General features: G+C 46.9%; 1 protein-coding gene across 2 annotated transcripts; it reads right to left on the bottom strand.

Annotated features, from left to right (window-relative positions):
• Positions 1-226: 226 nt before the first annotated feature.
• Positions 227-5847, bottom strand: RESP18 (regulated endocrine specific protein 18). 2 transcript variants are annotated; one of them, XM_040228268.1, is made up of 7 exons: positions 5619-5838; positions 3594-3698; positions 3354-3458; positions 2422-2554; positions 2154-2193; positions 1943-2032; positions 227-380 (listed from the first exon to the last, which is right to left on the bottom strand). In XM_040228268.1, exons 1-7 carry the CDS (start codon positions 5722-5724, stop codon positions 330-332), a joined length of 630 nt encoding a protein of 209 aa, XP_040084202.1. In that variant the 5' UTR covers positions 5725-5838; the 3' UTR covers positions 227-329. The 2 variants fall into 2 exon arrangements, with proteins under 2 accessions (XP_040084202.1, XP_040084203.1); XM_040228269.1 differs by lacking the exon at positions 3354-3458 and having other exon boundaries at positions 5619-5847.
• Positions 5848-15276: the final 9429 nt, after the last annotated feature.

The raw sequence follows: 15276 nt of genomic DNA, 5'->3' as shown, positions 1-15276 counted from the left end.
TGGGCCACACAGCATGGCTGGATATGTGTAAAGAAGGCTGCCATTCCAGCTGTGGTCCCTCTCTTACTATCCTCACTTCAGGAATGGTCACTGGAAGGAAAACAAGGCAGAAGCACTCTGCCGCAGCACTGGAGAGCTGTGCTCTCCTCACCCCAGTCACTGTTCTGGCCCCACCTCTCTCACATCCAAACCTGACCCGTCCTGCCTCAAGGAAAGTCACAGAGTGTTCGCATCAAAGTCACTTTATTGATCCAGGTTTTGATCACCCTGGAACTGCCCCTCTGGAGGGCAACGGAGGGCACTGGGGCAAAAAGGCTTCACATGAGGTGTCAGTCGGCGACAAGGTTGTGGCCCACAGTGGGGGGCAACTCAAAGAAGCCCTGAAACCAGAAGCAAAGGATCGGAATCAGCACGTGGGGAGGTGGCCCCTCTCTCACCTACTCCTCCCCCAGATGCCTCTAACAGCCTGATTTGAGTCAGCCTGCGGTGACTCAGCCCATCGATTGAGGGCCTGTCACCTTTACTCCCACACAGAATTCATAGAGCTCTTGTCCCGTGATTTTCCCTTGGGCTTGGGCTAGAGAAGAACAGCAGCACCTTATTTGCTTTCACAAAAGCTCTCCAACAACCTGTTCTTCAGGGTGGGTCTGTCACTCAGCTCTGGGTGTGTGGACCCAGCAAAGAATCCAGGCTTTGGAAGCCCAGCTGCCATCCTATGAGTGGGAAGTGGTTTCCTAGGAGAGCATGAGGGACTGGAATTCCCCAGAGGTGCAGACTGCCTCTGGAGAGCCAGCTCCACAGCCAACACCCTTGTCTCCCCTAGACCAGGTTGATCAGCTCCTTACAGGTCTCACTGTTCACTCTCACTCTCCTTATAATTCATCCCCGATATCACTGGAGTGACCTCTTAATATCATACCACATTATAATATCCCCCTCCTCAGAATCTCCCAGTCAACTTGCCACTACACTTGGAATAAAATCCAAACTTTCACCAAGATCTATGAGCCAGTGTGTGGTCAACCCTGGACCTACTTCTCCAACCTAATCTTCTACCACTGACTTTCCCATCTGTTCCTCAGACATGCCATGGTATCCTTGTCTCCAGACTTGTTCATTGTGTTGTCCTCTTCCTGTGAGGCCCTTCCTTCATATCTTCTGTTGGCTACCACCTTCTTATAATTTGTATCTTAGTCCAAAAAAAAAAAAAAGACTTTTGTCAATGTGGAGAAGTCTGATGTCTGGGGCAGCCCCACCCCCACTGCAGTGTCTGAGCAGAAAGAAGGGCAGGAGCTGTGCAATGGAAAGGATTAAGAATCAGGAGACCTTGGTCCAGTCTTGGGTCTGCCAAGAACCTCCTATGCAGCCCTGAGTAAGTCGCTGGACCAACCTAGGCCTCAAAGTCTCAAATGTAAAGATAGATGGGAGGGCTAGATGGGTGTTTTCAACCTGGATTCTGAACAGTTCAAACCTCCAGGGAAGTAACCCAGAGCCTTGCCTGGGTGACTTGCCCAGGGTAAAAAGTAGAGCAAAGTCAGGAATTGCTGAAGGCTTCTGGACTCTCTCTCCTGTTCATCCGAAGAAGCTTTGCTATCACTTCCTGTATACAAGGGAGTGTGTGGAGAAAAGGAGGACCTTTTACTTAATATTGAAAACTCTGCAATTTCCCATGTCTATTGTAAACCCAATACTGATGCATGATTGTATGCGATGATCCTTAGAGATGCCCGGAACCTGCATCATGCCCCCAATCTCTTACATGGATGCTCACAAGTAGTTGGAGAAAGGCAGGAAAGTGGGGGTACCCTTCAACTGGGAGAGGTATTTTCTTCAGCTTCTCTGTTCACAGCCCAATACCCATTCTCTCCTTCACACCTGCCTCCTTCCCTTAAACATGTCCTTGGCAATTCCAACCTCCCCTGAAAAAGTGAGAGCCCCTCACCTTGACTGGGTTGGCCACCTCATGTTTCAGAGCTTTTGAAACCACTTTGGAGGTAAAGCATTGATCCTTGTTCACTTTGACCATTGGGCTCTGTGAGGAGGGAAGCCAGAAGTCAAGAAGGAGGCAGAAAAGGGTGTCAGGGCCCCAGAAAAAAAGAGATAGAATTCAAAGTCAGGGCTTTAGAAGTCTTAAGAAGACACATGGGTCTCACCTTGGGGAACAGGAGTCGAAGTTTCTCCTCTTGCTTGCCCCTAGAAGAGATGAGGGTGACAAATGGGACCTAGGCTTGCTAGAAACCCTCTCCTCTGCCTTTGCAGGTCACTAATGGCTCATGGAATTTTCTCCTGCAGATCCCAGACAGGACCTCTGAATCATTCACAGAGTACACTTGGCAGCTCTTTCCTGCAGTTTGAACACCCATTCCCTCCCTGCTCCATCTCTCCACTAGACAGCATGGGCTGACCATAAGCTTCACACACCTCACCCCCGGGGTTTTGGTGGGGAAGGCTGCTGGCCCACTCCTCACACATGGATCCTCAGGATGGAGTCTGCTGGTGTGACCCATCTTCTGGGTCATCACATCCTGGGTCATGTCATCCTTCCAGAACAAACCTGCAGGGTGAAAGGATGTGGTGAATTAATACCTGGGATGCTCTGACTGGCCGGCCCACCAGGGACCAGGGTGAAGCAAACACTCCCCCTTTCCCTCCAAGTAAGACAAAGAATCACAGTTTGTGGAGAGAATTAAATGAGATGGCACATAAAAGTTGCTTAGCACAGTGCCTGGCATGTAATAAATATTCTGCTAGGATTAGACAGTACTCTTTTTGCTAACTCATTTGATACTATTGTGAGGATTGAATGAGATTAGGGATGTGAAAAGTGCTGTGAAAACTCTAAGGCAGTGAGTGATCCCCGAACTTCAGGGTACTTCGGAATCTTCTGCAAGGCTTGTTAAAGCACAGATTGCTGTTCTTCGCTTCTAGAGTTCCTGATTCAGGAGTTCTGGGGTGAAGGTCATGAATTAGCATTTTGAACAAGTTTCCTGGTGATGCTGATACTACTGGTCTGAGGATGCACGTTGAGAATGACTGTGCTAAGGCATTATACACATATTAGACATCAGTAGTGATAGTAGTAATATGAATTCTGGCCAGATTTCCTATCTGACTCTTCCCTCATTCATGAAACTCCCTTCTAAGAAAGGGTTAACCATCTGTCTTCAAAGGACTTCCCACTCCCTTCCTTCCTCTTCTGTATTTGTCATACAATTTATTATGCTTCCTACTCAGAGGCTTAAGTGTGTGTGTGTATGTATGTTTTCCTGGCTGAGAATTCAAGGATTCCTGGTTCTGGAAAAAATCTGTTAGTGCCTGGAGTTGGGGCTAGTCTGAAGGGGTTAAATGCTGACCTTTTCCAGGGGCTTCTTCTAGAAGCCTGTGCTGGGCCCTTCCAGGAGTTTGAGGGCAAACAGCTTGCCCTTCCAGGTCCATCCCCATTCTGGTCTCTCCCCATTCTCCATGAGGTGAACATGACAGAAAGAGTCAAGCAGAGACATTAGGGGGAGAAAGCCTGTTCTCAGATCAAAAGCCCTTCACTATACCTCTGCATGTGACAAAGCCCCAGCCTTTCTTCTCTAGCTCTTACTCACCGTGGGGCCTAATCTGCTGGAGTAAAACTTGCAAGTGCTTGAAGACCGGGCTGGTAAATCCTGGGAGGGGCCAGAGCTGCCCCACTCCCACTTGACTCTGACCATCTGAGGGCAAAAAGTGGTGTGAGAAAGGAGCTTGACTAGAAGCCTTCCAAATTCCAGTTGAAATAAAGCAGCTTCCTTCCACTGTCACCCCTGGGTTCAGTGGTCCCTGTCCCCCTCACCTGACCCCCTCCTCCTTTCAGGTCCTCCTTTTTATTTTTTCCTCCCCCCATCACCGCCTTCCCTGTTTGTTAACCCCTGCCACCTCATTCACTTTTGGTACCAACTTCCAGATAAGAGCCAAGCTCACAGGCAAAGAGCAGCCCATGGAGGGTGAGGTAAGCAGATACTCAAAAAGCCACACACATAAATGGATAATCAGGTGAACAAGTAAGGCATGGAAAGCAGGGGAATTGCATTTAGGGAAGGCTTTAAAGCCTGGAGGGGATTGAAGGGGACTGGAGTGTGGCTCAGTGGTAAAGAATCATTCCATCCCTGGGTCAGGAAGACCCCCTGGAGGAGGAAATGGCAACCCACTCCAGTATTCTTGCCTGCATAATTTCATGGACAGAGGAGCCTGGTGGGCTATAATCCATGGGGTCACAAAGAGCTGGACACAACTGAGTGTGTGAGCATGTGTGAGCACACATGCATGAGGATTGGAGAGGAGTCCTGAAATCTTTATAGGAAGAAAGTATTGGTATGCATAGGTTTTGAGTGTCTGGATCCTTGTCCTGAAGGCTAAAATTTGCAACTGGGCATAAGGGAAGGCAAGGGGGACAGAGATAATCCCTAATGCTATACACATTTTTCTCATTCCAAGTAGATGGGGTAGGGTTGGAGTCTGGTTTTTTTGTTTGCTTGTTTCTTTGAGTTTTTTTGGGGGAGGGGGGAGAAGGTTGTGTTGTTTGTTTCTGATGGTGGAATTACCAGGAGTCATTATGGAAAGGAAATTCTCCTCCCCATTTAAATGGATTCTATTATTTCCCTGGCTTTGAGAAGGAGGAAAACGTCATACTGAGAAGGAAAATAACTTTTGGAAGGAGAGATCGTACTCTGGGGCAGCGCTCCCAGAACTGACAGGAAAAGTGGGGACCCGGGCACCCTCAGTCAAACCTACAGGGGCACCTGGCGCTGTCCGCGGTGCTGAGCGGTGGCCACATCCTGGCATGGAGGAGGCTCTGAGCTGTAAAGAGAGCTAGGCATCCCTAAGAAGCCTGAGGGTCCTACCCTCTCCCCACCCTCACCCCCCTGGCCTCCTCCTACAGGTTTTCGTGAGTCCTCTGCACTGGCCTCTAAACCCAAGAATCGGGCGAGCAGAGCTGGCGCCAGTTTAGGAGTTTGCAGCGTCTGCCCTAAGCTCCGGGTGCTGGAATCCTCGAGTCTGCGCAGTCGGTCTCCCGCTGCTCAAATATGAGTCAGCGATGGTCTACTCGGATGGTGCAGTGAAGGGGGAGGAAGAAGATGGACCTTTTCTGCCTCATCCTCTTTTCCCCCAGCCTAGCCCTCCCATTCTTCCCGGAAACTGGATCGCAAACACCAGGCTCCAGGGGCTTACAAAGAAGCCTTGGTTCATCCCTCGGCCCAGTCTTCTCCCAGGGCCCGGATACCCGGGGTCCCTGCTCCTACTGTCCAGAGATCCTGGCCCCTGACTATTCCTGAGCCATAGGCATCTCTTCCCCCGCTCCTCGGCAAGTCTTGCTTCTCTTGTGGCCGCAGTTGCCAGTTTTACTTCCCTGTGCCCCTGTGTTTTTACGTCCTTCTTCCTAATTCCCCATCTTCCCCTGAGTCGGCTTCTCTTAGGTCCAGATCCCATACACCGAGCCCCACTCCAAGCCTGCGCGTCCTTCCGCGCACTTTTCTTTTCTTACTCCCCAAACACATTGTTTTCCTCCGAAGTTCCTAACCTTGAGGTCCCCAGACCCACTTCACTCAGAACCGCTCTCTGGCCCTGCCCGCACCCCACCCAGGTTTCCTCCTGACCGTGACCACTAACGTCGCTGGAGCCCCCCAGGCGGCTGTTCAGCAACAGGAAGCAGACGAGCAGCCAGAGCCACCGGAAGCCCCCGAGCCACAGCGGGCGCTGCATCCTCCCGGGCTTGCTGCGCTGGTTCCCCACCTAAGTCGAAGAGATGGCAGACAGCTGCCGGAGGGACTGCGCAGGGCTGTCGATTCCCACCCGCTGGCTAGCCAGACTGAATCTACACAACCCCCTCCTTGACAGCTGGGCCAATCGCTGGCGGGCCCTGCCCCTGCCTACGCCTACCGAGCCCCTGCTTCTCCTACCGGCCCCACAGCCACCCAAACCTACTCCTAGGAGCCCACTGCTCTCTTAATAAAACAGATCCCAAGGACTACTGCCTCTACTCCCAGTCCCAAGGTTGGAGAGAGGGCTTGCATGTAAAATGCTGGTGTGAAATGCACCTGCCTCATAGATTTGTCGTGAGGGTTAAATAGGTACAGCAACTGGACAGCTGGCATTCAATGAATCTAGTCTATTTTGATTTTCCTGATACTTACTTCACCCTTACCTACCTTAAAATTTCCAACCATCATGGGTTTGACCTGCTAAGTATATGCACAACAATCTTCTCCGCATCCACTGCCATCATCCTGGTTCAAATCACTGTACCCAATTTAACAGAGCTATTGCAATAACTAACTACTGAAGTAACTAACTGATTCACAGCTTCCACACTTTTTTAGTTACAAGCTAATATGTGAGCTTCCTAAGCTCTAGACATTTGAATATCTTTTTCATTAAGCTTAAAATTTTATTATGAAAGTTTTCAAATATTAAAAATGAGAAGACTCAAATGAATAAACATGAAGCATGAATATTCTTATCACCCAGACTTAAGAGTTATTAAGATTTTGTCACAATTGCTTCTGAAGTATTTAAGAGTAATTTACGGACACCATGACATTTCACTCCTAAATAATTCAATATACATCTTTTAGAATTACTGGTTCACTTCAAACGGGGAGAATATGCTGGATTTTCTGAGTGTGTGCAACATCATCACAAAGGTCCTCATAGAGAGAAGCAGGAGGGTTAGCATCAGTAGTGGAGGATATAACATTGGAAGCTAGAGGTTGGAGTGATTCAAGAAAGGAGCCACAAGCCAAGGAATGCAAACAGCCTCTAGAAGCTGAAAAGGTAAGAGTGTGTTTTCTCCCTTTAAACCTCCAGAAGGAGCAGAGATCTGCTGTCATTTTATTTATTTTTTTCTTTAAAAATATTTATTTATTTATCTGTGGCTCTGCTGGGTCTTGACTACTTCTCGTGGGCTTTTCCTCATTGCAGAGAGTGGGGGTTGCTTTCTCGTCACAGTGCTCAGTTTTCTCACAGCGGCAGCTTCTCTTGCTGTGGAGCGTGGGCTCTAGGCTTGTGGACTTCAGTAGCTGTGGCACATGGGCTTAATTGCCCCGTGGCATGTGGAATCTTCCCAGGCCAAGCATCGAACTGGTGTCCCCTGCATTGGCAGGCAGAATCTTAACACCTGGACCACCAGGAAGTCCAGACATTTTAATTTTAGACTTCTGACTTCCAGAAATATAAGATAACAAAATTGTTTGGGGGCACTAAGTTTGATTTGCTGTGATTTGTTACACCAGCATTTGGAAATCAACACAATGTCTAAAAATATTTACTCTTCCCTAATTAACACAGTTCTTTAATACTTTCAGATGCGTGTGTGCTCAGTTACATCTGACTCTGCAACCCCATGGACTGTGTAGCCCACCAGGCTAATCTGTCCATGGAATTTTCCAGGCAAGAATATTGCAGTGTGTTGCCATTTCTTTCTCCAGGGACATCTTCCCAACCCAGGGATCAAACCCATGTCTCCTGCATCATCCTGCACTGGCAGGCAGATTCTTTATCACAGAGCCAACTGGGAATCCCTAGTACCTCCAGATACAACTCCTTTAGCAGATGAATGGTTTGTAAATATTTTCTCCAACTCTGAGCTTGTCATTTTAATTTTTTAATAGTGTTTTTTTTTTGAAGAGCAAAATGTTTAATTTTGAGGAAATCCAATTTATTAAGTTTATCTTTTATGGCTAAAGCTTTTTTTTGATCTTGGAAATGTTTGCCTACCCCAAACTCAGAAAGATTTTCTTCTATGCTTTCTTCTAAATGTTTGGCAGACCACATAAACTCAATCAGAAAGCATTCTCTCTTTTGTTATGCTCTGAAAGAATTTCAGTATGATTTTTTTTAATGAAAAAATTAAAACTATCTTTGTTGACAGATGACGTGATTTGGATACAAATTATTTTATTCTTTAATTTTTGTATTGGGGTATAGCCGATTAACAATGTTGTGACAGTTTCAGTTGAACAGAGAAAGGACTCAGCTATACATATACATGTATCCATTCTCCCCCAAATCCCCCTCCTATTCAGGTGCCACATAACATTAAGCAGAGTCCCATGTATTATACAGTAGGTCCTTGCTGGTTATTCATTTTAAATATAGCATTGTGTATATGTCCACCCCAAACTCCCTAACTATTCCTCCGCCCCAACCCTTCCCCCGGCAACCATGTTTGTTTTCCAAGTCTGTGAGTCTCTTTCTGTTTTTTAAGTAAGTATATTTGTATCTTTTTTTCTTTTTTTTAGATTCCACACATGAGAGGGGTCATATGATATTTCTCCTTCTCTGTCTGACTTACTTCACTCAATATGGCAATCTCTAGGTCTATCCATGTTGCTGCAAATGGCATTATTTCATTCTTTTTATGACTAATAGTCCATTGTACGTATGCACCACCTGTTCTCTATCCGTTCCTCTGTCAGTGGACATGTAGGTTGCTTCCACATCTTGGTTATTGTAAACAGTGCTGCAACGAACACTGGGATGCATGTATCATTTTGGATCATGTTGTCTTATGCCCAGGAATGGAACTGCAGGGTCATATGGTGGCTCTGGGCTTCCCAGGTGCTGCTAGTGGTAAAACAAAAAACAACCGCCTGCTAATGCAGTAAACTTGAGATGCAGGTTCAATCCCTGGGTCAGGAAGATCCTCTGGAGGAAAACATAGCAACCTACTCCAGTATTCTTGCTTGGAGAATCCCGTGGACAGAAGAGCCTGGCAGGCTAGCGTCCATAAGGTTGCAGAGCCGGACATGAATGAAGCAGCTTAGGATGTGTGCACGCGTGGTAGCTCTATTTTTAATATTTTAAGGAACCTCCATACTGTCCTCCATAGTGGCTGTTCCGATTTACATTCCCACCAACCGTGTAGGAGGCTTCTCCACACCCTCTCCAGCAGAGTTTCTCTATGATTGATATTATTTTTCTGAGTGTATGGAGTTAGAATTTCTTTGTGAATAAGTTTTACTACAGTTTTAATTTCTTTAGCTATTCAGCTATTCTATTCTTTTCACATCTCTTTTGGAAACTTGAATTTTTCAAAAATTTATTCACAACATTTAAGCTATCACATTTGTTAGTATAAAAGATATTCATATTTCTTTATTATCCTTTAAATAGCTGTAGAAATTTGAAGTGATTTCACTTTTTAAATTCCTGATTTTGATACTTTGTATTTTTCTGTATTTTTATTCATCAGTGTAGCTAGAGATAAATATTATCAGTCATTTTAAAGAACTGACTTTTGGTCCTATTGCTTTTTCTCTGTGGTTTGCCCATTTTATTGATATCCATTCTTTATTATTATTTCCTTCTATTTTTTTGAGTTTCACTTATTGTTTCCTAACTTCTTGAGTTGGTAGCTTAGATCATTGATTTAAATGTTTTCTTCTTTGCAATAAAGGCATGTGGATCTATACATTTACCTTTAAGCATTAGTTTTTCACGTTTTGACTATCAGTGATAAATGTTTTCTAATTTTTCTTGTGACTCCTTGGACCTATGGATTATTTAGAAGGATGTTGCTATAGGGGATTTTTAAAGGTTTTTTGGCTTTTTTTTTTTTAATTTCAATGTGGCCTGAGAACATGCTTCATATGATTTAAAAATTTCAAAAACAGGCTGTCCTAGAACTGCCCCTGTAGATAGCAAGGTGGCTCCAGGTGGGGAGGACAGAAATGCTTCAATTAGCTGCAAAGTTTTGTTTGGAGAAGGAAATAGTTCAAAGAAACCCTAAAATGGTAGGAAACTTGGGATTCTCAATTCGTGTGTATATGTGCTATATCACTCCTCCTCTAAAATGTAAATTCCTCCACCCCCTATAAAGAACAGGCTCTAATAACAGTCCTGATTTGCGCAAGCCCTAAGGCACAGTGAGTCAGCACCTGCCCCACAAACTGGCCTCACCTTGGCTTCTGTGTTTGATCTTCTCTCCAGCCCCTTAATTTTCCCTTTGTTTTAGACCCAGTCAAGGACCCTCACCTGGAGAAGAGCAGATTCTTGTTTGCAGACCTTACACCATGGTAACCAGTTCTTATCACGGGGCTCAGTCACTCAGTGCAGATATGTTACCCTAGCAACCGATCTGGGCGAAGAAAGCACAGTTGCCATGGTGACAGGAGTCAGAAGCTGTTCCATTGGTGAGTGTGCGGGTCTGGATTCCCCCTGAGGCTCAAGCTCCTCTGGGTGGAGTTCATGGCCAGCTAGAGGTGCTCAGCCTTGTGCAGTTGCCCAGTCCAAGCCTCCAGAGCATCCCTTGAGCTGAAACAATACTTCCTAGCAGATTTATCTGTTCTACTCTTGCCCTCTCTCAGTACATTCTCCAACTGTGCTAGGACAGTCTTTTAAAATTTTTACATCATCATTCTATTCATTTCCTTAAAACCTCTGGTGATTTTCTTCTGCCCTTTGTGTAGGAACTAGTATTCTTTACTATGACGTACAGGGACAGGAGAAAATGGACATCTTAGCTCAAGCAGAGAGAGAAAATTGGCCCTTCCTCCATCTTTTTATTCTATTAAGATCCTCTATGAATTGGATGATACCTACCTGCATGGGTGGTCTTCTTTTCCTTTTCTCTCTTTTTTGACTGTACAGGGTCTTCATTGCTGTGCTCAGGCTTCTCTTGTTGCCGGGCATGGGCTCTAGAGCATGCAAGCTCAGTAGCTGCAACCCTAGGACTCTCGAGTTGCCAGGCACAGGCTTAGTTGTCTCAGGGCATGTGGGATCTTAGTTCCCTGACCGGGAATTGAACTTGAATCCCCTGCATTGGCATTCTTTACTCAATCTACTGATTTCAAATTTTAATCTCTTCCAGAGACACTTTCACAGGCACACTTAGAAACAATGTTTTCCTAGCTGTCTGGGCATCCCTTAGCCCAGTCAAATTGACACAGAAAATTAATCATCACAGTGAGCAACTGGAGTGAACCTTGCTGGGGACCCCTGAGGATCTGTGTAGAACTTATTTCAGATCGACTCTCACGAAGGGAAGGATGTACTGAAACATTTATCCACTAAATTAAGTCCTTAATTGGTTGAGGGCAGCCCCAGAGGGTGTTAATCCCCAAATATTTCAAGCCTGTCTTGAGCATAGGTAGGCAACTTCCCCAGGCATTCCAGAAAATCCACTAGATGAGAAGAGTCCCATGACTTGAGGTGGGAGGCTGTCAGCACATGCAGACACCCTCCACCTGCACCTACATGTGAGCACAGAGATAGGCCAAGGGACAGGAAACAGAGCTTCTACGGGGTCAGCTACACAGCTATTGTATGAATATGTTGTATCTATGACTCTCTTCCCTGACTAGCCTTCAACTGCCTTGAGGCAGGAACCACGCACTGCAGTGGCCAGGCACAGTGACTGCATGATGGGAAAAAGCAAGGTGGGTGATTGGGGTCAACCTAGTTAATAAGAACTAGATATAGAGAAATAGGCTGAGGGTTATGTTTAGCTATGTCCTTAGATGTGAGGATAAAAGGAGAGGACATGGTTGGCAGCATGTTTAAGCCTGTATTACAGAGAGTCCCTTGGACTGCAAGGAGATCAAACCAGTCAATCCTAAAGGAAATCAACCCTGAATATTCACTGGAAGGACTGATGCTGAAGCTGAAGCTCCAATACTTTGGTCACCTGATGCAAAGCCCACTCAGTGGAAAAGACCGTAATGCTGGGAAAGATTGAGGTCAAGAGGAGAAGGGGGCAACAGAGGATGAGATGGTTGGATGGCATCATCGACTCAATGGACGTGAGTTTGAGCAAATTCTGGGAGACAGTGAAGGACAAGGAAGCCTGGAGTGCTGCAGTCCATGGAATCACAAAGAGGTGGACATGACCAAGCGACTGAACAACAGCAACAACCACCAGAGGAGTGTCTCTCAATTTCTCGGGGCTGTATAAGGGGGTGAGTTCTATGGTCTGAAATCCTAACCCCAAAGGTGATAGTATTTGAAAGTGAGGCCTTTGGGAGGTGATTAGGTCCTGAGGGTCAAGATCTCATGAATGCAATTAGTGCCCTTATAAAAGAGACCCTAGAAAGACCCCTTGCCCTTCTACTATGTGAGGTTATAGCAAGATGGAGCCCTCTATGAACCAGGAGGCAGGCCCTTACCAGTCACCTGATGCCAGTGCCTTAAGCTTAGTCTTCACAGCCTCTAGAACTGTGAGAAATACATTTCTATTGTTTATAAGCCACCAAGTTTATGGTGTTTTGGCATAGAAGCCTGAACAGAGTAAAACAGTGGGCTTGATACTTTTGGTGTGCTCCCATTTGTGAGGATCGAATGAACTGAGTATGAACGTGCTTTGAGAAACTATAAAGCCCGAGGCATGGGACAGCTAGAGTTTGGTTGGGCTGATCTCCCCACTCCCAGGGGCAAACTGGTCATAGGTATCAACCTGCTGAATGTGCAAAGCCTTGGCCATGTTATTCTCTGTGTGATTTCTTGGGGTCTAGAGGGAAGACTTTCCTTCCACAAAAGGAGCGGTGTGGGTGGGGATGGCAGCTGTTCCAGCTACTATTCTCAGTTCAGTTCAGTTCAGTTCAGTCGCTCAGTCATGTCCAACTCTTTGCGACCCCATGAATCGCAGCACGCCAGGCCTCCCTGTCCATCACCAGCTCCCAGAGTTCACTCAGACTCACGTCCATCGAGTCCGTGATGCCATCCAGCCATCTCATCCTCTGTCGTCCCCTTCTCCTCCTGCCCCCAATCCCTCCCAGCATCAGAGTCTTTTCCAATGGGTCAACTCTTCGCATGAGGTGGCCAAAGTACTGGAGCATCAGCTTTAGCATCATTCCTTCCAAAGAAATCCCAGGGTTGATCTCCTGCAGAATGGACTGGTTGGATCTCCTTGCAGTCTAAAGGACTCTACTCTACCTTGCCTTTTACCCACCTCAGAAATGGTCTGTGGGAGGAGGAAGTGATCTGAAACTAGGCCTTCAGTGCAAACAGGGGCTGTGCTCTCCATATCCTATGCCCTGTGTTCGGATCCCACTTCTCTCACCTCAGAGACTCTGGTCAATTCTAAACCCCACTTCCTGCCTCCAGACAAACCTGTAGAAAGAGTTTGCTTGAAAATCGGCATGAATAATCCAAATTTGGGTCAGCCTGAAACTGCTTCTTGAAAGCACCAGGGAAAGTGTGGGGGTGGGAGTCTTCCCCTGAGGCTTTAATCAGCTGCAACGTTGTGACTCAGAGTAGGGAACAGCTCAAAGACATCCTAAAATGGGAAGAAACTAGGGATTTTCAATGAATGCCATAAGGCAGGTGTTGCCACTTCCTCCTTCGCCCACCTCACTCCCAAGCAAATTCAGAACAAGTCTCAATAGTAGTCTTGATCTGAATAAGCTCTAAGACTAGTGACTCAGGAACTGTCAGACTGCAGGCACTTACCTTGTCCCCATCTCTAATCCCATTTCCTTCTGGGGACTTTCCATAGACACAGGGCTGGTCGATCCCCTGAGCCCAGAGTAGATTGGCAGCTCCTTGCTTACCAACTTGATAGAACCATGGTGACCAGTATGCACCACGGGGTCCGTCACAGTACCACTGATGAGGCGCAGCAGCCAATCTAAGCTAAAGAGGCCTGGCTGCCATGGTGACAGGAATGGAGATCAGTGTCTTTGAAAAGGGGAGGGGCCGGCTGCCTCCGGATGGAGCCCAGCTAGGAGATACCCAGCAATGCTGCCAAGGTACCAATAAATTCCACCTGGATAATTCACTAGCCCCAGACAGGTCTACTTGTCCTTACTCTTATCTGTTTCATAAGCTATTTTCCATCAGCGTCAATGTATCTTTAGAAAATGCTTGTATTTTCCTATGCCTTTCCTTTGAAATCCCCTGACAATTTGCCACTGCATTGTGAATAAAACCCAAATGCTGACTGTGGGTTATAAGCCCTGAGTAGTCCTGGGCCTCATGTCAAGCTGTTGCCCTACGAGGCCTACCTTCATCACAAACCTAAGGGCAACCGTACTTGCAGTTCTCCCTGGCTCAGGGACTCTTCCAAATCTCCACTCTCTACTGAAAGTGCTATTCTTTCAGTACACACAAGGGCTATTGCCTTGTGTTCTTTAAGTCAAAGTTTAAATAGTCACCTTCTCAGGCTGTCCTTAGTGTGAAGATAGCTGAGGTGTGAAGCAGCCCAGCCTCTACTGAGGGGTCTTTTAGAGAAAGGGTGCGGCAGTGCGCGGGAAGGCTGGGACTTGGGTTGGCCCAGCCCCATGCTTGCCCTGTCAGTTTCTTAGCTATGAAGATGGATGGATACCTGCTAGATGGGCAGGTATCTGGGCTCCAGAGAACTCAGGGGTCCCAGGGAGATGTCTGAAAGCCTTGCTCAGTGGACTTCCTCCACACCACAGAGGAGAGCAAGGGGGACGCTGAATGCAAGGGGCTCTGGGTACTTCTCTCCCATTTAAGGACAAAAACTTCTGGTGTATTCACACAATGTTTATGGAAGGAGGGGAGGATTAGAGTCATGTCATACTCAAGATTTTCTAAGAAAAGCAGAACCTGTATGTATCTATATTTTTTAATTTAGGAAAGCTCTGAAGTAGATTTCTGCAGGCGCTTTAAGCTCTGTTCCTATGCTTGATCTTACAGAGCTGGGGGCTGTTGGAGGCCCGGAGCCCCAGCATCCCACGGTTGATGAAATCTCTGTGAAGGTGTGTGAGACGGAGAACACGGGGCGCCCTCTAGTGGGGAGGGGAAGGGACGTGAAGAATTTAGACAATGGGTCCCAGGTCACGGCTGGCAGCGGCAGAACCAGGACTGGGCTGGCTCTGTCTGTCCTGAAAGTGCTGTTCTTTCGCATCCTCAGGCCCTCTCTTTCAGAAGGTTCTCCATCAGGCTCAGTGGAGTCCTGTCTTTCCTTATCAACCAACACACACCTCCTCCTGCCCCCTGCCTCCCTCTTTAAATGGGCTCTTAGTGGGCTCAACCTTCCTGACAAGGTTAGGCCCTCACCTGCCGTGAGGCCTTGGGTGGGGTTGGTCATCTCTTGGTTCAGGACCTCTATCCAAAACCACTTCCGAGTTCATCTTGCTCCCAGTTCACCCTGGTCCCTGGGGTCTGAGGGGAAGGAAACCTGGAGTCAAGGGTGAAGATAAAATGGTCAAAGAGCTCAGAGGAAAAGACAGGAGGCTCAAATGAAGAATTTCAAAATCCCTGAGTGAACCTCACCATAGGGAACAGCAGCAAATGGCTGTCAGGCTTCCCCAGCCTCTCCCTTCGCAAACATCACTAACGGCTCACAGAGTCCCC

This window comes from Oryx dammah, unplaced genomic scaffold (assembly GCF_014754425.2).
Source record: "Oryx dammah isolate SB20612 unplaced genomic scaffold, SCBI_Odam_1.1 HiC_scaffold_27, whole genome shotgun sequence".
NCBI lineage: Eukaryota > Metazoa > Chordata > Mammalia > Artiodactyla > Bovidae > Oryx > Oryx dammah.
The sequence above is the reverse complement of the archived record's forward strand: the minus strand, read 5'-3'. Positions and strand labels throughout refer to the sequence as shown.

Excerpts from the sequence above, each read along its gene's own strand:
- RESP18 (XM_040228268.1), bottom strand. The coding sequence starts at position 5,724 with ATGCAGCGCCCGCTGTGGCTCGGGGGCTTCCGGTGGCTCTGGCTGCTC. Across the intron at positions 2,033-2,153 it reads TTCGACTCCTGTTCCCCAAG|AGCCCAATGGTCAAAGTGAA; the intron begins GTGAGACCCATG and ends CCCTCCTCACAG. Across the intron at positions 381-1,942 it reads AGGTGGCCAACCCAGTCAAG|GGCTTCTTTGAGTTGCCCCC; the intron begins GTGAGGGGCTCT and ends TTCTGGTTTCAG.